Below are 23,165 nucleotides of genomic sequence, written 5' to 3' on the forward strand. Positions count from 1 at the left end.
TTCCAGAAATAAACTCTGCTATGCACTGGAAAATATACCTTTGAAAGGCTGTAAAAGTGAGAAATTCTTAGAGGAGTCTTAAGTGTGGTTATGCCTGCAGCATTTTATATCAGATTTTTTGATACAGTTGATGTTTACCATGTTTCTAGGATAATAATGTCATTTTCTATGTTAAAGAAAGCTTCACATATGGCAACAAAGGCCCAAAGACAGCCAAGTCAGTGGAGCAGCAAAATCATGAGGTAAAGTCAGAATATGTACAGAAGATAAGCTCTTCATCTGTCTCTGTACAGCAACCTCGACGCAATACAGAGTCATTGCTGATGGCAGCAGTTTATATAAGATGTAGAGAATAAATACTAACACTTTAGAGGAACTGTAACTCCTTTCAGTAGACACTGAAATTCAGAACATGACTCTATAAATTAAGATGTGCTTTGTATGCTTTGGATCTCGGTCTATCTTCTTTACAAATAATTGACTGACTCATAAGTCCATAAAATGAGCTGATCCGAAGTATCCAAAATTGAGTTTGAATTGTACCTTTGAGTTTATTGCACTGAAGTACTCAGCTGTGTATTGAACATTTTTGTATGCCTCCACGATGCCCTTTACCTGCACATTGTATTAGAAGCTGCTTCACCTTGCTGTCTTTGCTTTTAGCCTACTGCTTCTGCACTGAACTTCCACTTTATCTTTTTCTCATTTGGTTTTCTGTTCATATCACTGATCTTTATAAATTTCTGCACAGGAAGAACCTCCTCCCATTCTCCCCACCAAAAAAGAAAAATCTGAAGCGAGAATAGCTGCAGTCATTCAGCTGCATGTTCATTATGTTACTGATTTTTCTGCTTGCATACCTCCTGAAGCAAACATACGCTGATCACCTTCACTATCAATCACAACCTCTATTTCATAATCTGGGTAGAAGTTTTGGCAATCACTGAACACCAGTCATACCTCCTCACATCTAAAAATGTTGCAAGATCACAAAAGAGAATGCTTCCCTCTCTTTGTGATGTTGTGCCTTGCAAATTAATTAAAAAAAAAAAGCTTCAGTCAGCTCTTGTACAAAAGCTGTAAACACACATGAGATGCCGTCCAAAGGTTAAAAGAGCGATATAAAGTAAGAGCATTTCTGGACTGAGGAGTTGAGACTGGAAATGGAAAAGAAAAGAGGGACAACCAGTACACAAATTTTATAGCATACCCAAATTGTTATGTGTATTTATAGAATACACTTTGATTTATAGAATCAAAGTTCAGAAAGCAGCCCTCGTAAATTATGCCCACAGAAGTGATTGTTCATACAGGCACATGCATACATAAACCAGTTAAGATGGTAATCTGATCTTAACAATTGAATGCAAAATCTGTATTTGTGTTTTTACAGCATACATTTGAAACTGTAGCCTTTGTATGGCCCGGTCAGCTCTACATCGTTTTGCCAGTTCAAGGAGCATCACTTGCACAACGTCAACCACAGGATCTATCATCCTTTTATTTCTCCTTGCATTATCTGTCCTAGCATTTAATTACATTTCCTCTGCTTGCTTATTTTAAGTAGCTTCTTCCTTCCCCTTTGAGAGCTTCTTTGCAGACTCTTCTTCCATGCACATTCTCTTCTCACTGAGTTGGTAAATGTTACTTAAATCTTTCCTCTTACATTTTCCTAAACTGTAAAAATTCTTAATCATTAAATGGGATATTAGCAGGAGTATTTGCCTACCTTTTATTTCTTTTCTGAAACACATCATTTATAGCATTTTGGTGCTTTGCATTAATATCACATTTACTGTGTTATATTTCAATCACCTTTCTCTTAGATAAATTCCAAAAATGAATACCACATCATACACACTCCCACACCATCATTATCTATACCAGTATCCTCTCTGTTCACTGGTTCCTGCAGTAGAGCTTGTATCCTTTGCTGCAATACTAAATCAAACACCTCCTTACATTCCGATCTAATGTACTATTTCAAGGAGAGTGTTATTTCACTGGTAGTTTGTATGAACCTCTTGGAGATGTTATATATACTGCAAAAATTACTTTAGTACTTCATAATTTGTAAATGTCTACTTTTTTCTTTCCATACATACTCTAAAGTATATGCTTGAGTTTCTCTTATCATTTGCGGTCTCTTCCAGACTGAAATAAATGTAGTAGCAAACGTTTAGTTGGGATATGTTCCTCCACTTCTGCCCCTCTCCCATGCTGCCCAGGTATCTGAGATTAAAGAAATTTGGGGGAAAAAAAAAAGTTTGGATAATTACAGTTCATCACACACACAAAGGAAAAAGAAAAAGAGCCTGCAAAGAGATCCAAAAGAACAACATACTTGATAGATTTGTATTAGCTACGGCATATTTAATCAGCTGAAGTGGAAAGAAGGGGAAGTAAGAGAAGGTAGGTTAAACTGCTCTGGTATTAATGATGGCTGCATATAGGGAGGGAATGGCAAATGTGAGAGAGTGTATAAAAGTAACAACACTTATTTTGAGTATGTACGATGGAGTGGAACAGGCAGCAGGGACATCACTTACTGTTAGAGTTCACTGGGCTTTTCTTTAAATCACATGACTTTTTCAATGGAAAATTGCATTTTTGCCCAGTTGAGAGCATTTTTGTGGAAAAGCTACTGACATTTCATCAGGAGAAGAAAGAAAAGAATGAGGTGCTTTGGTTTGGGTTGACCTGAGAAGAGACATCCTGGTTTGTAGAACTAAGCCTAAACATTGAATCAGTTTGATGTTAACCTGCTTATCTGCAATTCAGCATCTCACAGATGATGTATCTAGTCACACAGACAAGGAAGGCCCTGGTGCGACAGAGGAGACAGAAGTACGAAGATATTAGCAGAAGTAATCTCTTCAAAGGACCCAGTCCATGGCAAGAATGATGGGATAAATCATCAGTATTTCTGTTTCCAGGAGGCAATGTGCTATTGCTAAGAGATGAATTAGTGTCACAACTGCATTTTCTTCACATGTTCCAGGCAAATTTTTTTTTAGAACTTTTTCCCTTCATCTTAAGTTTGGGGCAGAAACATATACTAAAACATTCTAATTTCCAGTGAAATGGAAATGCTGACTGCAGAAATTCCTAGTAAGTAGGAGCAGAACAAACACCTCTTACTATCTGACAATGGCCAAGTTTCATTTGCCAATCAACTTGTTCTGAGGTCAAAGCGTACACATTTCCACACAAACATGAACTTATTATTTCACACAGCCACGGACATATTATTTCACAGTTGATTACAAAATATCACTTTAAAAAACTTAACATTTTCAAAAGGACAATGCACTAACAGACTAGATGACAAAGGCCTCTCTCACATGGACTACTGTTCCTTTTATAAAGGTTTAAGCTTTAAAATGGTTAAGAACATTTAGACTCAAGTATCCTGTGTATATAGGCGAAGAGAAACTGGGAACGTAAACACAAACATTGGAAAAAGATTCATTCCTCATATCCTATTCACACAAATTTATACCCTCAATAACTTTCATCTGTGCCACATCACAGGAATTTCCATACAAATCTCTCAGGTTTTTTTTGTTTCAGACACATTGCTACAAGATACTTTCAAGTACTTCAGAAGTGTTTCAAAATTATTATTTTTACATCCACTAGTAAAGTTTGCAATCTCTAGACAAGAGCTATTAAAAAGAATTCAGTAATTTGTGTACCTGTTGAATCACACTGAAGATGGAGAAAGCAAGCTTTGCTTCTTGATCTATGGTTCCTCTAGGCTGTCTCATATGCCAGAAATCAGCTTTTGATCAATGCTTTTTCTCCGTTTCAGGAAACACTGAGTTCCTCCTTTCTCCTGCTTTACTCTACCACGTTCCCAGTGGGTCTGCATCGCAATGACCTTACACCAAGCTAAGAACAACTGCATAAAATGCTCCTTCAAGTACAGAGAAACTGGTTTGCGCTAAGTCCACAGGTATTTTATACACGAGTGTTGAGTACAATGGTTCTGTATCCCTCTCATAATGGTTTAGATCTTAGCTTAAACAGTGTTTAAAGAGTTGTTTTCTTTTCAGCTTAAAGTGGGTGCCAATCTTCATCCGCATACAGGCACATGTCTAACTCTTTGTTGAATGTCTTACTGTAAGAATCCATTGTTTTTTGTCTATTTGTTTCTGTTCCCTCAAATGGTCATTTTCCAAGTTCAAGGTAGTAAGTTATGGGGTTTCTATGGAAATTTTTCTTCGGCACTCCAGAAAACAACACATTTTGCTGTAGTTAACCACTATATACACTTGATACGGTACATTGAATTTCAGGTGCTATGCTCAAGGACATCTGCTGAGAGTAAAGCACTTATCTTTTCTTCACCTTATTATCCAGTAGAAAGAAAGTCTTGCCATTGTAAATGGTAAGTATCTAAAAGAGGGTAGAATTGGATCACTTGTTGTTTACTTGTTTCTAGTGATATAAAACACTGTGGTGCAAGGTCTCCAGAAGCCCATGTGTATGTCTAAATCTAAGGGTAAGGGCTTGCAGTGCTTAAAACATACTTGACTCAGAATTCACATTGCTTTTGTGAAATTTCCTTCTAATTGTAATGTTTTTCCAGTATAACTTAGTGCTGGATTTTTAAAATTTAGTTGGTAGTTTTTTAGTTCATTGACCATTTAATAATACCTTTTGCTTTCAGATTCCTATGCTGAAAGTCTTCCTCTAAGATTTTAAGTTATGCAGTTGTGATCTACTATCAAACAACACTTTACATCCCTTTATTGTGAAAGCATTGTACCACGGTAGTGCACTTCTTTCCTTCTGCTATTGTTTTTGTTTGACTGGTGTTATATAACGATAAAAGAGTTGTCTATGTGTTTCTATTTCTCTTAAAACCTTCAGGTGGGAAATTCTGAGTAGATTCAAACACAGATTCAAACTCAGCGAGGGAAAAATAGCACACAAAATACCATACCAATGAGATTTCTGCTTTTTTTTTTTTTTTGGTCTAGGAAGGATGTTCATCATGGGGTGATGAATCATCTTCCTAAGTCATTCACAAAATATACTCCCCTTAAACTCCCCTTTTTAAGTGTGCCAAGTTTTCCAGCAAGCTGGTCTCAAATTCATCCATGCTAGCACTACTTGCACTCATATGTCTTATATATTTCAGCTCAGGATGTGGGAGTTTCAAGTGCCTTTTCCACCAAGGGATGATTTGAAGAAAAGGAGGAGGGTGAAGTAATCCTGATGGTCCGTATCAAGCACAGAGTCAGCTGTATAGCAACGTCTACTACCAGCACAGTGTATTCCGTCCTTGCACATTCTTTACTGGCAAGTGAAAACCCTTGAGCCAAAATCTTGATCTTTTCACAAAGACACATGGGCTGCTATTACTTTCTCTCACCGTATCAAGTGTATGCATTGCATTCCTTCTCATCAGAAGACAGCCTCAAGTTGTTATACTTGGGATTTGTCCAATTATTGTTTTTGAGAACAAACTTTATTCTTAAATACTATCCATTATTTCAATATTTTAATTCATTCTTGTACAATGTTTTAGTGTCTCCTGTGACTATGGTTTAATTCTGAAAGCATTAGGCTCTGCTTACAGTACAACCTTAGTATACTTAAAAATCATAGTAGCTATTATATTTAATAAATATATCACCTTTCTCCTAGTCTAAGCAGGGAATACAGGAAAAAAGTGGGATTCTTCTCCTTAACCTCTTCAAGATTCTGTATCTGATTGGGGCAGGTACTCCATAGTCATGCGGATCTCGGAGTAGTTGTACATAACCCTTTCAGGTCTTCTTCAGGTCTGCAGCGAGAACACCCTTCTCCTCAGCAGTCCTCTGCTATCTGAGTTGTTCAGTAAGGTTAACAGTGAATTTATGTTAGAATATTCTGCAAAAGCAATTATTTGTCCTGGGACTGAGGCGAGGACTAAATTGTAACCCTCGCAGCTGTATTAGATACAGTTGAGACTCCCAGGCATTTACCTCAGCTATTGCCCATTTCTTCTGGAGGAGTTGCAACTCTGTGACTTGCATCATTTTGCATCTCGTATTTCTTTCCTTCTGCACCGTAAAGGAACTGCTGCAAGACATCTGCAAGTTTCTTCAAAGCCACAGAACCCTGACAGAAGAACAATCCAGTCCAAAGACAACTGATCTCCATAAATTAGTTAGAATAGCATCGTTCTACCCTCTTCCAACTAAATTGGGTGAAAACAGGAACTAAAAAGGGCGTAGGTCAGAGTAAGGGACAGCCTGAGGCACACTGATGTCTTTGACCTATTCCTCCCAGACTAGTATTATTATGCTGACACTTTGCAACAAAATCTTGTTATATAAATTATTTCTACAGCACAGCCATATTAGAATTATAAAAGAGCTTCTCCAGGCTTTATCAACGTCACCTGATTATTCACTTTTTGAAGTATAAAGTGTTTGCACAGAGTACACATACATATGTAGCGTGCCTTTGTATTTTTATGTTCCTGTTGCAACTTGTTTTGACACAATGAAAACTTGTTTTGAAAATACTGAACACCTACAAAAATCCCTTCTGGGTGCCAGACAACAGGATTTCTTCTCCCGTGACTACACAGGCACAGCCAGCTGGTTTGTTTCATGGAACCTCTAATAATTAATCTCCCGTGCAGAAGACGTTTACTACAATTCACCAAGTACTAGGATTTGCTGTTTGTTTATAATAGAAAAAAGTCAAAGTTGCTAATGTTTTTTTCTTCTTTTTAGAATGCTCTCTTTTGAAATTCCATTTGTCAGGAGCTACCTAATTCAACACCTTTAGTACTAATTAACAAAAGGAACTTACATTAATAAATTGCTACCTTAATTCCACTAGTGGGTTTGTATTTGGGTCATATTCCATTTGAGTGCTTATTAGATCCTCAACAGGTGGTTATATTCCTCCTCCTGCATCTCTGTGCCTTGTGTTTAACAACGACTGGAAACCAGTGTTGAAATCTTCTGCAAGACCATTCTTTTAAAAGGCCTTGTACCAATATTCAAGGCATAGTTTTGTCTCCTATAAAACTCAAATGCGAGATGTTTAAGCATCTCTGCTGTTTTTACTTTACATAATGCATTAAAAACACATTTTTATTGGGTGAAGCATGTTATGTTGTCTATTTATTCATGGGTTCTTCCACAGCATTCCTCACAGGGCTAAAGATACATCAGCACTCACGATAGATGAGCACAATGCAAGTCTGCTTGCTTTCTTACGACAGTGGGGTAACAGATGATTAATTCTACGCTAGACACTTTATGACACAATCATTACAAGAAAATGGTTGTTAAAACAAATGATCTGACTCTGCAGATCTAAGATAATAAAACAATTTAAGCGGCAAATACTTCTCAGCACAATACCTTTTGGTTGCGTAGTTTGAATCACGCTGTAACAGCCAGACCCACACAATGGATACTCTCCAAGTGGCAAAGGCTCAGGAACTAATCAAAGCCAGGCCTATTGTGGCATGCTGTAGACATCCAAAAGGCAACTGAAATCCTAAATCATCATTTGAACATGAACATCACAAAAATTTATCCAAGCAGAGCAGCAGAACAATAAAGATACCTTCCAGGATTTCTTTATCACTTCAAATGTACATAACGATACTTGGCCTGGATTCATATTTCTGAACAAAGCTTCTCGATGCTGTGCTCTTTGGGTTGTGGTTTATAATTTCCTTACTAGGCAGCTTTATCTATAGCAAATATTTTGCTTTTATGTGAAACAATGTTTACAGTTCTCCATTTTATACATCTCCAAAATTGGCGATGCCAAGCAAACATCTGAAGTGTTTATACAACAGCAAAACAATAGCTCAAATTACTGCTACTGGGACTGGCTAAACTCACAAACGTACAAAGGATTCAGCACAGCGCCATTACGCTGCTAGCGATTCTTTCCTGGGTGCCAAAAAAATCATCAAATAATCTCTCTTCCTCTTCCAATATTTCCATATTTCTGCCTTCTGCTTTTTTTTTTTCCCCCCAGTCTACTTCCTTTTGCTGTGATTTACCTACACAGACTTTAGTAAACGTCTATGGCCACTTCTACCTGGCAGTCTACGCAAAGGCACTGACCGTGCATACAGTTTGAAGGACTGGGCAGTAATCAAGAGCAAACAGAGCTGGAGGTCTGCAGTGGGAAGCTGTCAAAACACTGATTTTTAAAGAAATACTGTTGCCTTCAGCTTGATTCATAGTACTATATGACAGAAATTTGTCTGCAAAACTGCAAACAAAACAAAACATGTGCGACCAAAACCATAACAGGAAATTGAAGTAGTAGAACTAGTGAAACTAAATGTGTATCTCAAGTTCAAACATTAAACTTCACTCCAGACAGCTGTTTTTCTGTGTTTTACTAACAATGCCTGTCACCTCTAGAATTTCTTGGGGTTACTGCCATTTTTAATTCAAGTAGCACAGAAAGGTGCAGGAAATAGTTATATTTAGACATATTTTTCAATGGTTTGCCGATTACAGAAATAACAGGTGGGTTTATTCCATATGAAGCAAACAGAAGTAAAAATTAAACGTTAATTTGGTTGTACTCTCCATTTGTGTCTCTGTTCCAAAAAACTATATTGATTTCGTAAATAAAGTCAAGAATTCAACATAGCTCTGCTATAAAAATTAAGATGACTCTGCTGCCTAACTTAGCATAAAGCAAAATGAATCTTGACAATCTGTTTGAATAACAAAACCACCATAAATATAACAACCTGACTAAAGGCAAAATATAAAGGAAGGGAGTTCTAGGGAACTGCTGTGGAGCCAGGACTGTAGACCGTTATGTAGGCTGGCAATTAATGTTCAGCTTAAAGAAACAGCGTAAGTAGGGCTGCCACTTAGCAAAAGATAACTTTAGTTCCAAGAACGTACATGTTCCCGAAGGCATGAAACCCTACTGGCAATTACAGATGAAAATTAAGGCTACTGGACATAATCAACTGGATTCATTAATGAAACAGGCAATTTTTTGAATCATCTGGAAATCAAGATTTTGGTGTTTATTCCCTTACTGGTTTCTGACATATATATTTGGGAATTTACAGAAACATATTGCATAGAAACATCCCACAGACGGAGTCCTGAGCCACACACAGCAAAACGAACCTCTGCTTTAAAACAGTTTTATCAATGCCTTCTGCTTGCCAGTTCAAGAGATAAACATTTCACTTCCTTCACCTTCTCCACAATGTATATAAATAGACTTGCTTCAGTCAGATGAAGGCTTGTGGTCTTAGATCATAGCAACTTTGCTTCTGCTTTCTAAACTTCCATTTTCCCTGCGGGGATTACTCAGTGCTTGGGGTACCAAGTGTCTGCGGAGACGGGAGACGCTGGAATCTTTCTGTCACAGCCCAGTCACCCCGTTTCCTTGCCCGTGGATCATGAGAACAATATTCCAAGGACATCATGGAAAAATTCAATCTTCGTAGAGTCTTTCTAAACAAAGTGCAAATTCACATGAAATTTCCAGTCCTATGAGCTACTATGTGATAAGCCTGCTCTATTTTTCCTACTTGCTGAAGAGCCATAGCCTTATTGTTCCGTTCCAGGTAAAGGTTAACTTCTTAAAGAAACACTGCTTAATACACCTCCTATTTCCTCCTATATAGGTTACATAAATGCACACGAAGCAACATTGCTGCAGAACAATTATTCAGTAGATTATTTAGTGTTGATGCCAGACCGTGCAACTAAGAACCTCTTCTAAATACAAAAGGCAGGGTGAAGAATGAGATGGGATAAGGAGGGTGAAAAGCAGAGAAAGTGTAAGTAGTAGCAGAAAGCAGAAAAGACTGGGCAAACCCACACTCAGGAGTGAGGCTTGCAAGGCAAGACAACAAATGGAGGGATTCAAGAAGCGAGGAGGTCACCACAGAAGTAATAACAGAACTTGAATGATCCTTAAGAGCATCCCTCACTTTTACTTCAGCAGCAGAAATGAAGGGTTACACCACAGATGTATCTGTAAGGAGTCTGACAACTAGCATCCCTGAAAACAAAGTTTGCTTGGAGGTGAAAGTTGTGATTTCCTCATGCTATGCACTTTGCTTTGCCAGATCGCTTATCAAAAGGGGCCGAAGGCAACATACCAAAACGTAAAAGAATCCTCCCTGGATATTCATTAGGACAAACCAGTCAGAAGGAAAGGGAGATGCCGAACAGCTGTGATTATAAAAAATATATTAAAAAAAAAAAGAAGCCATTTCTGTTCTTTGCTTATAAGACACACGCAAGACTATTAGAAGTAAGAGAAAACTATCAAAAGGTCAGAGATCTCTCCAAATGGGGAAAACAGACAGGAAAAAACTCTTAACACTTTTATATAAAAGTAGAATAATGCCGACCAAAAATGAAGTTGAAGGACAAACTACCTGACAGCCCTCCAAATAAAAAATAGCCAAATACTACAAAAGCCATTCAGGAAAAAAAAAAAAAAAAAAGAATGCTCAGAAGAAATGAAGTCACAAAGGATAAATGAAACTATTTTTTCATCTAAGTTCACCACAGAGGTGCTTGAAGAGTTTCCCACACCAGAACCCTTCTTTACAAGGGACATACTGAAAGATTTGACTCATGCAGAAATGTCAGCCAAAAAGGTAAAGAACAAATCAACAAAACACACACACGCAAATCAGCAGGCCCAGATGATATTCACACCCAAGAGTTCTAAAGAAATTCAAGTGTGAGAAAGTTAAACTCTCAAATAGCTTAAAACCTCCTGCTTAAAACAGCTTGGTACCAAAGAAGTGTGATGTCAATTAAAAAAAAGGTCTGAGATTAGGGGAACTGTGGACCAGTAAATGTCATGTCTGTGCCTTATGAATTGGTAGAAAATATTTAAGAAACTATAAAATTATAAAAAGTCAAGAATTAGTGGACTTAAATAAATATGATACATTGGGTAGGATTAAAATTCATGCTTCACAAATCTCTGATCTTCTTAAGGTATAAAAAACACGTGGACAAGTGATATACACTGCTTGGCTTTCCAACAGGCACATGGGAAGGTTTTTCAATGGTTTTTAAAAAACTGAATTACCACAGCAGGAGAAAAGATCCACGAGTGGATAAACAGCAGGCCGAGATAAGGAAAAAAAAGATAGGAATGAATGATGAGTTCTCTCAGGGTAAAGTCACCTGAGAACTGCACCAGAAAGGGATGTTTTCACCTGTGTTGTTCAACATATTCCTAGCATGACCTGCAGAAGTGAGCAAAAGAAGATGGCAAAATTTGCTAATGATAACAATTCGATCAGGGAAGGAAAAATGAGAGCTAATTATGAGGAGCTGCAGATGGTTCACGCAATAATGGGAGACTGGGCGATAAAATACCAGGCAAAAAGTGAATACTGACAAACATTAAAGGCAGATATGTGAGGAAAAAACCTTAATTTTACATACACAAAAAACAGAGTCTCTCAAATACAGATAATAAGGAGATCTTGGTGTTAAAATGTCAGCATAATGCTCTGTGCACAGAAAAGCAAGTAAAACATTATTAGAACTGGGATAAATAGTAAACCAGCCAATACCACTCCATCACCATATAAATGTATGGTGAACATACCATGAGTTACATGCAGTCCTCTATCTCAGAAAGAATACAACAAATAGTAAAGTTACAAGGAAGTAGGGCAAGGGTAATCAGAAATATGGATAGGCTTCCGTAGAAGGGAAAAGTGAGCAGAGTAGGAGAAATGGTGACAGAAAAGATGTGAAAAGGCTCATAAAACATAAACAGTATGAAGGGGATCAGGGGATTAATTTTTTGCTGCCTCTTTTGATACAAGAGCTAGAGGTTAACAACTGGGCCTACTAGGAGGCAGGAATGCAAGAAGTTGACAAAGCTAGTTTTTCACACAATACCTTGCTTGCCTGTGCAATCCCTTGCCAACAGAGTTTTGTGACGATAAAAATTCACTTGGGCTCAAAAAGCTGTTAGACAAACAGAAGAAAAGCTAGGCAGGGCTGTTAAAAAAAACAAAAAAACAAACTGGATGTAGAAATCCTTGAATATGGTAGAATATGCAATAAAAATATCACTACATGCTTTTCCACGCACTTCCATGGGCATCTTCCACTGACTATTGATAGAAACATCGTACTAGGTTAAATAAATATTGAGTTTGAATCAGTATGACTGTTCTTTGTGTTTAACAGAGCAATTACAAATATTACTCAAAAGACAAGACAATAAGGCTCACCTGCTATTTTTACTTAGTTGTTTACTTTGTAATTGATCAAATAACAGTATTTACCTGGGCTATAAAACCTCTGCTCCTTTTCAAAACCACATATTTCTTTCTACCCATTTCTCTAAAGCAAGGGGGGACTTTTTTTTTCTTTTTAATCAGGTCCTAACTATACTTCCAGGATCTAATATAGATTTAGCAGCTTTGATAAATGTATAAAGCAGCTCTCTAAAGAAGCCAAAGCAGTTAGTTGATCATAGTTGTAGAACAACTCCCAAGCCTGGTTATCTAAGAACCACCTACATTAAATTCTGGCCTTTAATTCCTATAGAGCAGTTGTCTTCCAACAAGATGCTGTTATTTTCTACTTCTGTCAAGCAAACTCCTCCAATCTATTCTGTGCACTTCTCTTGTCAATATAGGAGAGATTTATTTTTTTCATACTTACTTTGTATCAAAACACACATACGTACAGTTCACATGCACATATACATAATGTCTATACAAAAACAGAAAAATGAGTTGCCTAACATTTAATTTCTATGCATTCCCTATAGCACCTATACTTTTCAACTTCAAATAGTTATTTTTCTTCTCCCACAGCCAAGGCTTTAATGAGAAGTGACCAGAAACAAATACCCAGGCCCTTCTGTCTTGGCGGAAATCCACATAATGCATGACAGCACTGAAGATCCCTGGCAGGCACCTGTCAGAAACTAACATACCATATCTTAAGAGTCAGACTTAATTATCCAAGGAGACATTTAAAGAAAAGTACATGAAAAATATGACTCAATAAGTGTGACTATCATGTACATGCACTATACAGTGTAGTGTATGCAGAAGAACAATGTAAAAATAAAACAATATCCTGGAAAAAATCTAATTAAAAGCTCTACTAATTTTGCCTTTATATCTTGTAATCAAAATCATGTTATTATTGAGGTTTGCTGGTAAATCAACTGGGAACATGTCACAAGGACAATTGCAACCATTAAATATTTTAACACAACGTAGTTTTCTGCATTTGCCTTTATGCTTTTCATTTATAATTCTGATGAGCTGACACTGCCACAGAAAATAAGAGTTTTGATTTAATGGTCTATAAAATCAAATTAACTTCTTCGTAAACCTCACATGGCTGGGTCATCACATCTCTTCTCGCTATGGCTGTCACAGCATATTGGCCCTTTTGCATTCTGAGAAAGAGCCCACCTGAGGCAACAAAATGTCTGCCCTATTGGATTTCAGGCAAGGAAATCACTTTTGTACTGTTTCCGATGCAAGACTCTATCGAAAACTAAAAAGTTCAACAAGTGACCCAGCTCAGCACCTGTTCCTTTCATTTGTACCCCACTGCTCTTCTCTGTAAAGAATGTTCTGCACCCTTCAAACATTCAGAGACGAATACATGCACACACAGAGCAAAGGATAGGTCCCTATGTTTTGTGCTTCTTTCCCCTGCTGTTTTTTTTTTTCTAACTTGAAGATGAAGCAGAATGGAGCCAAATATAGCCAAGGAAAAAGCTTTCTGAGGAGCGTATACATGAATGCAAACAAGTTAAATTTCAGAAATCTACTCTTTCAAGATCCCTACTGTATGAAACACCTACTACTACACATACACCTACTGGTGTATGAAACAATCATGTAATACATGCAAATAAAATGTGTTACTTTTACAAATAATGAGGGAATATACTGAAATTCAAAACAAATAACAAGAAATGATTTATTACCTTAATTACACCTATCAAGCAGAGATTACAAAAACGCTGCAGTGTTTACATGTAAACTTTAGAGTGAGATCCAAGGCATCATAGGTGGAAAACAAAAATTTCAAGGAAAGAGAGAAACCTGTTACTTTAACAGAATGCAAAATGTATCAAAAGATATTCTACCTAAAATGTGTAACGATTCTCAGTTAATAGAAAATGGATGAATTGAAAACTGGGTTAATGTCAATACAAAAAAAATCATTAGGGCACTCAAAATATAATGAATGCAACAGCAAGCCCTTGAAATATTACAATTTGAGATTGTCTAAACAGCTATATGACGATGGGTCCCAAGGCCCCAAAACTGTTCCCTTTTTTCAAATATCCTTTTATTTGACCAAAAGATATATTTCCGTCTCCATACAAGGCAAGTTTAATGCTTAAAGCAACCATTCCAGCCCAACAGCTACTAGCACCTTCATGTGATGCGCATCTTCTCACTTCATGATATTCAAGGAAAGCATATTGGTGAGGCTGAAAATGCTACGGCCCAGTGCACCAGCCTGACACGTTCAGATCATAGCACGGCTGTGCTGAGCACAAACTGTAGCTCCAGCAGCGCCGGGGATGCATACGAAGCTCGCACAAGATGCGCCTGCATATAATCTTAAGCTGCACTTGACCTTATGGCACAGCAAAAGCCAATATACAGTTGAGAGCACTTGAGCCCTTTTAAGCTTTTACCCTGCCAGAGCACTGAGTAAGATGTAAAATTAACACCACAATCAGCAAACATCAGTGAATGGCCAGTGACAACAGTCATTCAGAAAGTAGTTTTAACAGCCAAGCTGGAAAAAAGAATACGAACCCTCAGGATGACTTTTTATTGTGATACCAGCTTTCCACCTCCTGCTATTTTTAATGACGAGTAGGTAGATTTATGTAGGATAAAACAGTAAACTGAGTCCTAACTTGCTCTCCCTGAAGTGTAACCTAAGTCTCCAGAGCAGCACTGGATCGGACAGGAATTGGGCCAGAGTGTGTCTAAGAACTGAACTTAATTTGTATAAACAAACAAGCTTTATTTACAGTATTCCTTCATAAAATCCCAGGCTCAGAGTCTGCATGCTCTTTAAAGACTCCATTTATGTACGCTTGAATGCCTATTTAAGCAAAAAACAAGAGAGCTTTCCCATGGAAACCGCACAGAGATGGTTTACTTCACACGTACACCACAAACAAGGCTGCTAACTTTCTATAATTTACTGTATTTTCTTAGGCTTGCCATTGTACTTCAGGACAAAATCTTTTGGAGAAACTGCTTCCACAGGAGGCCACAGCCGGATGAATAAATGACCTATGAGAGGCAGAGCCTGAGATGGGAACTGAGAGGAAACAGTCTCTTGTCAGCTTGTAGGAGAATTTTAATATTTTTGGTTTTGCTGTTTCTAGCTGGAGGAACAGGTTAAATTTTCGTGTTTAGTTGAGAAATGAGAAATCTGGAGGCATCCGGAACCCCATTATTTAAACAGCTCTTGATTTGTCCCTTAGGATTAAATCAAGCCAGAGGGCAATCCTTTGGCTAAGACAATAGCAAAATTCAGTCACCAGATGCTATCTCTCAGTGAGGAATCCAAGCCAGTGGGCATCAAAGGAGACAGGTGATGTTAAAAACTGCTTACTAGGAGACAGGGAAAGAGAAACCCGAATACATGAAGTTTATCAGACAAGCATAAATTGGTCCAATTATTTCAGAAAAGAAAGCAAGCACTTTTTCCCTGTGAATGAAAAAGATTCTGCTAAACTGATACTCTGAGCATTTGCCTTTCAGATTTAGGTGATGTGTGTCTAAGTGTGAATGCATACAATCTACATCTATATGTATATATTTTAGGGGAGTAATTTTGCTCCTACTTGTAATTACTACTGATTGTCTCAAGGCTACAACAAAGGGTTAAGTCCTAACTTCAAAAGATATGCCTACATCTGCTCAAGGGCCAGAGAGATAAGCAAGGATACCAAGATTTTCAAGTTTGGCCCTCGTGTTGAAGGAATTGGATGGGCTCACCTGTTTGAAAAAAAACTGTGAGAAGGCTGGGCACAGAACCAAAGTCCCTTTGGCATGAACTTATGACAGCTCTGCCCATGAATAAGCAGGCTGCATGCAGTTGCTGAAAAGAGGCAGGGGTTGCCAACTGAGGATGAGGAAATCTCTGAGAGACTGGTGGTGCTCCTGCATCCTGCAAAGCGATGTGGTATATATGCTTCAGTACATGACTGGACAGCTAATGAACTCGGGACAAGAACAACTAAAACTAATCCTTGATGGTGTCTTAGGCTGTGGTGAAGAATACAGTGTAAACTGACCCCTCAAGTGTCTGAGAATAAGGGTGGAGAATTTGGTCAGATACCAGAACATCAAGTGGTATATGTCCTGTGGACCTAGAACAGTAGGGCCAGAAAAATAAACAGAGATTTTTTTTTGGTCTCAAATGATGCCAAGCACTTGGGAAACCATTTGGCTAAGAGGGAAAAAGACTACATATATGCGGAACGTAATGGACAGCATTTATAAACACAAGAAAGACATCCCTGATTTATCCAGGGCTAAATTTACTTCAGTTGAGCAGAGTTACATTGATTCTAGAGGCTGCGTCACATATCCTTCTTTTCTTTTTTACTGGGGATGAATTGAGTTGGTGTAGGAACTAATACGTTTAATTAGAACACTTTCCTATATACGCCTACATATATTCCCATATACTTGGTCTGTAATGTGGCTACGGTAAAAATAAAATAGAATGAAAAATTATTTGGTTGTGTTGAAACATGCTAGCCTATTCTAAGAAGCTCTAGAAAATATTTTCAACAATATTTACATAAGTACTCAATTGTGTTAAAAATGCTCCTTAAAATATGCTAACATGCATCATAACATCATAATTTTCTTGCTGTAGATTTATTTCTGGTACCTGCTGAGGAATCACTAGCTGTTCCTGCAAGCAAAGCGCTTTTAACTAGAGCAGCCTCTCTGTCTCTTTGCAGCTCAATGATAGTTATTTCAGACATTGCAGTATGCTTTCTTCCCCCGCTTCTCATCATCTTTCTCGTATTACGTATCCAGTGTAAAACTTAGATGCAAAGGCTCAAACATAAGAGTGAATAACCTCAAAAAACGTACATGTGATAGTAAGTGTACACATTTAGTGCTTTTAAAAGTACTGTTATAATACTTCTAAATTTCAAGTGCAGGGCACAGAAGCCCATTTGTATACACCCACTCATAAATGAATGCACTTAGCAGACAGAACATAGGTACTTGTAAGCTTCCAGCTGCAAAATAAGTGCATTTTTTTTGACTACACAAACATTTTTTTGCAATACAGTCATAAAAAAAAACCACAGTGATGCTTTCAGTTATTGTTTCATTTAAAAACAACAACAAAAAAAGCCATGAACAACAACAACGAACCAAAATACATATAATGCTCTGCTAGAAAAAAAGAAACAAATCCACAAAACCAAATCATACTTGATCAGGAAACATCTCCCCTGAACACTAGAGTATTAAAACCAAACGCTAGCAAAAAAAAAAAAAAAGCTACTACAATGCATCAAAATCCAAAATCAAATGTCACTTGATGTTCTCCATACTACTTATTATAAAATCTGCAAATGCTTCAATCATCTACTGTCTGCTTCCATCACTTCCAAATTAGAATCAGTCTCTGACCTTGCCATTCATTTGATTTACTCAGCTTCAACTGTTTTCATTTGACTCTTATTTATGCATCTTTGCTGATTTGATTTAATGTTCCAATTGTCATTCAAAATGTTAATTCCAATATGCCTTATTATTTATGCACTTTGAGGCCTTATGTGATGAATGACTGATAATCAGTGTGCTTAGATTTGTTGCTGTTCTTACATTTTTATATTTTGCAAAAGCTAAATACAGAAGCAAGGCCACTACCCACATTGCTCCATCCAGGTGAAATCTGTTCTGCTTCATTAGAAGACAGGGATAGCACACAGTGTACAAAAGAAGCACCACTGCCCATGCTAGCGTACCCTTGCAACACAATCACTCTGGGAAGGCTGTCCTGTCATCTTAAATTAAAGGGGATACTAGGACTGAAGTGGTATTTACCCATGCCGAAATCAAGGCTTGCAGAAAGACTGAAGAGGAAACGGTCAGAGATCCTCTGTTTCTAGCCAACATAGAGAGCAGTTAAAAAGAGAAAAAAAAAAAGAGGGAGCTCTTCAGACTTTCAGATAACTTTCTCAAGCTCTGGTAGGACTACCTACTATGCTGGATTAGGGGTTTGCTCTACCTCCTCCTGTACTTTTGTGCCTTTTTATTACAGCATTATTCCATATCTTTCAGGTTTTTCTTCCTAGTTTTCTCCATCTCACATGTTTCCCTTCAGGGTCCCCCATACACCCACACAAAACCAAGGAATTACTTTGACTGACTGCTATTATGCAGATTACTCCTGCTGTGGGCTACCTCGTCTATTTGGTTTGGAAGCTCCTTGCAGCAGAGACAGTCACTACTCTGTATCATGCCTTGCAGAAATGCTCTTGTTTTGATCACTCCTCTGGCACTAGTGTTACGGGCATGATTACTAAGGTATCTGTCTATACGCATACAGGGGAATGCTAAGACTCTCTTAGAACACAAACAGTTTTAGCTTGCAGAACACTGGAAAGGTACAGTTACATCTGTGAAATTTCTAGCACCGGAATACTGTGTAACAAATAGCAGCCTGACTTACTTTGCTCTCTTGGCCATTTCATTGCCATCCCAGCGTGGGCTGTAAGGGTAATTCTTCTGGGCCTGGGAGTACAGCTGTCCACTGTTAGTGAAATGGTAGACTGACTGAAACGTTAGGGTTGGCTGGTCTCGAGGAAAGTACAGGGGAAGGTCAACTGAAATAAAAAAAAAAAAAGTAGTAAAATATACCATTGTGGTTTTTTTTTTCCTTTTTTTTCAGGTAATATATCATTCTTTTCTATTGATTCAAAGGCGATAGGAAAGGAGCAATTGATGATTACTTCTAACACACTTCTGTATTTCTTAACAATAATGAAGTCCATCGTATTGCTTAATCAATACAATTGTGTAAAATATTGTAAAAAAATTGCTTAGCTAGTGTATTTCTATGTTAATCATAACACACCATGATATTGTTCCAGAAAAAAAAGCAGTACTTTCCTTTATAGTGAAATTTTCCCTTTCAAAAATACAGAAAATAAATTCTGATTATGCTTTCCATTCAATAAACAAATTTCTCTTTATCAGCTCAGCCGTAGCCAATTCATTTTAGTGCCCTCATGGACATCAAAAGCATCATAATTCTCATTTTTAAAGTGGTTAAGTGATTTGATAAATGATGTAGGAAGGTTCAGTCACGAGTTAGAATAAATCTCAATTTGCAGTCATCTGTTAGACAAAAAACCCCCACAAAACCAAAAACACACTGCAAAGTCATTAATACCAAAAATACCTCACTAAAAATAAAAATCAGAACCTCTTAGTTCCCTTTGCTTCACTGTCTCATGATCAGCTAGCTCTGGCAGAACAATAAAATAGTCTGCAATAGTTAATAATATGGTCAGAAATGTTTCTTTAGCTTAACTTCTGCATTGCTAGATATGTACTTAAGATTTTCTTGGTCTACTTTTAATTTCAGGAGGTTTCAGAAACCTGTAATTAAAGTGAGTTATCAAGAGACTGAAATAATTTATATTAGAGGTCTAATTTAACACCCAAATTAAGAGAAGAATGTGCATTTTTAAAGGTATATAGACTTGCTTTGCAAAGCACCCCTGATTGTACTCTTATCCTCCCCACTGCAATACTTGAAGTCAACAGGATGAAAGAATATTCCAATGGAACAGTAATTCCCTGTAAATCTACAGTTGTTTTTCCTATTTGGCATAGCGATGAGTTAAATAAATTAATAATGTTATAATTCATGCAAATAAGCCTGATTACTCAGTTTTCTCTATTTGTCACTTCACAGTCCTGCTTAAAGAGAAGGGAAGAACCCTGAGTTAATAAGTAGGTTGTGACAACCCAAGTAGGAACAAAAAAAAGGTGTCAAAAATCACTATAAACAACAGATTTTAAGAAAGAGAAAGGAACATTACAGGACTGAACTCATCCACATCCACAACAAGATCTCCTCTCCAGTGCATTTGGTAATTCATTACATTTTCTCCTCCTAAATATATCATGGAACAGAGATCCCAGCAGTTCTTTTGAAATTGCTGCTCATGGATTGAGTTATCACTGTAAGAAAGATTTCTTTTTTTTTTTTTTTTTAAATTCCATGCTATCATCTTACTAGTTTCTTCATTTTTCTAATCATGTCTGAATATTTGGATGTGCATCAGCAAAACCAGAACTCCCTTTCCCCTAGATTTCCGTCCAAGCTTGACAAGTAAATACGTTCGTAGTAATGAAGTACACGAAAGTGAATGTGATATCCCAGCTGTAGTCTCAAAATAAAACAAATCACTTAAGATCACAGTGTTTGCTCAGTTCGTGACCTGGTGTCTGAGCTACACGTGATAACTCCCCAAGTGATTCAGCTCACACAGCAGCTTCCAGCAGACACTTAAACGGTAATGACATGGGCAGAGCTCTGCTAATTTGACGGCAGATCACTGATGTAACAAAGGTTAGGCTCCACGATTGCTTTGTCAAATTCCTCTTTATAACATGATTATTAAGTAGTATCACTGAAAAACATTGGCATATCGAGGCCATCTACCAGAAGGCAAGCTGTCTCCTCCCCTCACAGATGGGATGTGCATGCCTCAGAGTCTCAAGGACTTCACTGCAGAAAGAAATATGAAGCAACGCTCTCTGTTTCCACATGATAAATATACTTCTTTAGCTCGGAGTGCTTAAACTCTGTACCTCCAGTGCGTCTTCTCTTTCTTAAGCACCAGCTCCTTAAAGGAAAACTACTCTGTATATTGGTGTGTTTTATTCCTGTGTAAAAGGAATAACAATATTTAATAACACACTCGAGTAATAATTTAAACCTTATAATCTTTTTTTTTTTTTACTTGAGAATTTCTGAATTCATTGTCTTTCCCCTGACAGCCTCTGTCTACATGAAGGGGGACAAGTAGCAGCATTTTTGTCCCTGTTAATTAAAATATAAGGTTTGCACTTAAGAGAAAGCATCTAACATTAGAAACACTGTTTAAAGGGATAATCAAGACATCGATGCCATTAGTTTCTTTGGTTCCATTTGTTATGACAAGCCTTTCATTTTTACAAATATTTTTTCAACAACGGTATCACCAAAATACAGAAGAAAACATTTGATTCTTTTATCAACCAAAAGCTGATTAGGAATTTTCAGGACTCAACTACATCATAAGCTGTTAAATCATATAATCAAATTAGAATTAAAACTGTGCATCCCACATTTGGCCAACAGCAGTATTATTCTGAACTGCAAGGAGAGTTTTGAATAATTTGATCTGCCTTTGATTTCTAAAACTGCTGTTCACCTAAAATTGCCAAACTCCCATTTTTCTAACCCAAGTGTTTCTTTAATACAAGGTGTGTGCTGAGTTCAGACCAAGCAAAAAAACCTGTCACTAATTTTGGAACACAACCACACCTAAAAGACGAGTAAACAGGAAATAGCCTTGAGCTGTAAAGCATTATACATATCTCAAGGTAGCCAGCTATTATTTCAGAAGTAGGAAATAAAGGCAAGAACTTACTTCTAGCACAGTGGATGCAAGTGCATTGACATTGCAAGTGTACAAAATGCTTGGATTTGGTGTTGGTTTACTTATACATGAAAAATAAGCAAATATCATTAATAATCAACACTAGCAAGGTGCATTGAAGATGAAAGGTCAAATTCTACACATAGTCACAATTACATTTTTAAGAGGTGGCACAGACTGATAAAGTTTCTTTTTATCTGGCTGCATATGCAGTCTGACTCCACATCTGTGCATTAACAAAAACTAAGATCTGTCTCCATGTGATACGTACGGTGGCACAGGTAAGCGTTACCATAATTACATCCCAGGCAACATTCAGACTTTATCATGAAAAACGCATCACAGTTGAAAACAACACACCACTTTTGTAAATCCACACCTGAGCTACGAAAACTATAAAAGCATGCTTTGGTTTGGCATGGTAGTTACTTAAGACCTTAAGAACTACAAAAACGTATTCATCATGAATACAAGTACTATTTCCAAATAACAGCTGACTCACAAAGTACCCTGGTGATATGTCTGCAGAAAATAAGCAGATGACTCATGTCTGTAAATTCCTGAAAGTACCAATAGACCCTTTGCTTAGTCATCTTTTGCTTGGATGCTGGGTTCATGAGCTTTGTAAACTATAATGAGGGATCTAGCTCTTAGTAGGACTCTCTCTTTTTTTCCTCTCTTCTAAACAGTGCAAATTATCTCTCTAAAAATAACTTCATCTACGTAAGTGAGTCACTTCAACTAGCAAGCTTACACAAGTCATGCAGTTAGGCAGTAATATTTGGTTATGAAGGTAAAAATCTTGCTGTCAAACTCAGTTTTAAAATGAAAATTATGTCAGAGGAAGTCCCATTTACCCCTTCTCTCACAGAAATAGAAACATTTCCTTTGGAAAATGTAAACAATTATCTCATTCAGGAAAGTAAAGCTTTCTAATTCAGTTTCATGCTCAAAGTAATTTAATCATTATGATTTCTTACTTTGGCTTTCCTAAGCATCACATTATTAATATAAGAGGAGCTCAAAGAAGCAGGCTGGGGAAAGAAGCCAATACTATAGCAAAACGCTTACTTTCTCCTTTGTTACAATTTACAGACCATTTTTAAGAGTCAAGTTTTAGAGATCCATAGTGCCAGGAAAATCACATCTTTATGAAAGCTCTACATGAGCGCTGTTTTGGGTAATTAAGCATTGAGTAAATTCTTCAGTGATTGAACCCTAATTTTCCCACACAGTTCATAAGAAAGCAAAAGAACAAGGATTTGCTTGTTGAGAATGAGTCATGTTGTAAAGAAACTTAATTACAGTTTATAAATAGTTGAAGTTGCTCTCTTTTTGAAACAGAAGAAACTATCGAGAGAACGAAGACAAATTTGCTCGTCTTAGAATTCAGTGCATACGTATATTCAAAACAGAGTTATCTTAAAGTCAAAATCCTGATTCATTAATAGCTGAAAACC

At 37.2% G+C, this 23,165-nt stretch overlaps 1 protein-coding gene across 4 annotated transcripts in view; it reads right to left on the minus strand.

Moving 5' to 3' along the window:
* The window catches only part of BABAM2 (BRISC and BRCA1 A complex member 2), a 168,553-nt gene that overhangs the window by 3,686 nt on the left and 141,702 nt on the right, over positions 1-23,165 (minus strand). For 3 of the 4 annotated variants that reach the window (XM_080586411.1, XM_080586412.1, XM_080586410.1), the window contains exon 11: positions 18,720-18,873. The exons of the other annotated variant lie outside the window; for it this stretch is intronic. In XM_080586411.1, coding sequence (XP_080442537.1) covers positions 18,720-18,873 — 154 coding nt within the window. The remainder of the gene's footprint in view (positions 1-18,719; positions 18,874-23,165) is intronic. 4 annotated transcript variants of the gene reach the window in all.

The sequence above is a fragment of the Anser brachyrhynchus genome (assembly GCF_964034855.1).
Source record: "Anser brachyrhynchus genome assembly, chromosome: 3".
NCBI classification, from domain to species: domain Eukaryota; kingdom Metazoa; phylum Chordata; class Aves; order Anseriformes; family Anatidae; genus Anser; species Anser brachyrhynchus.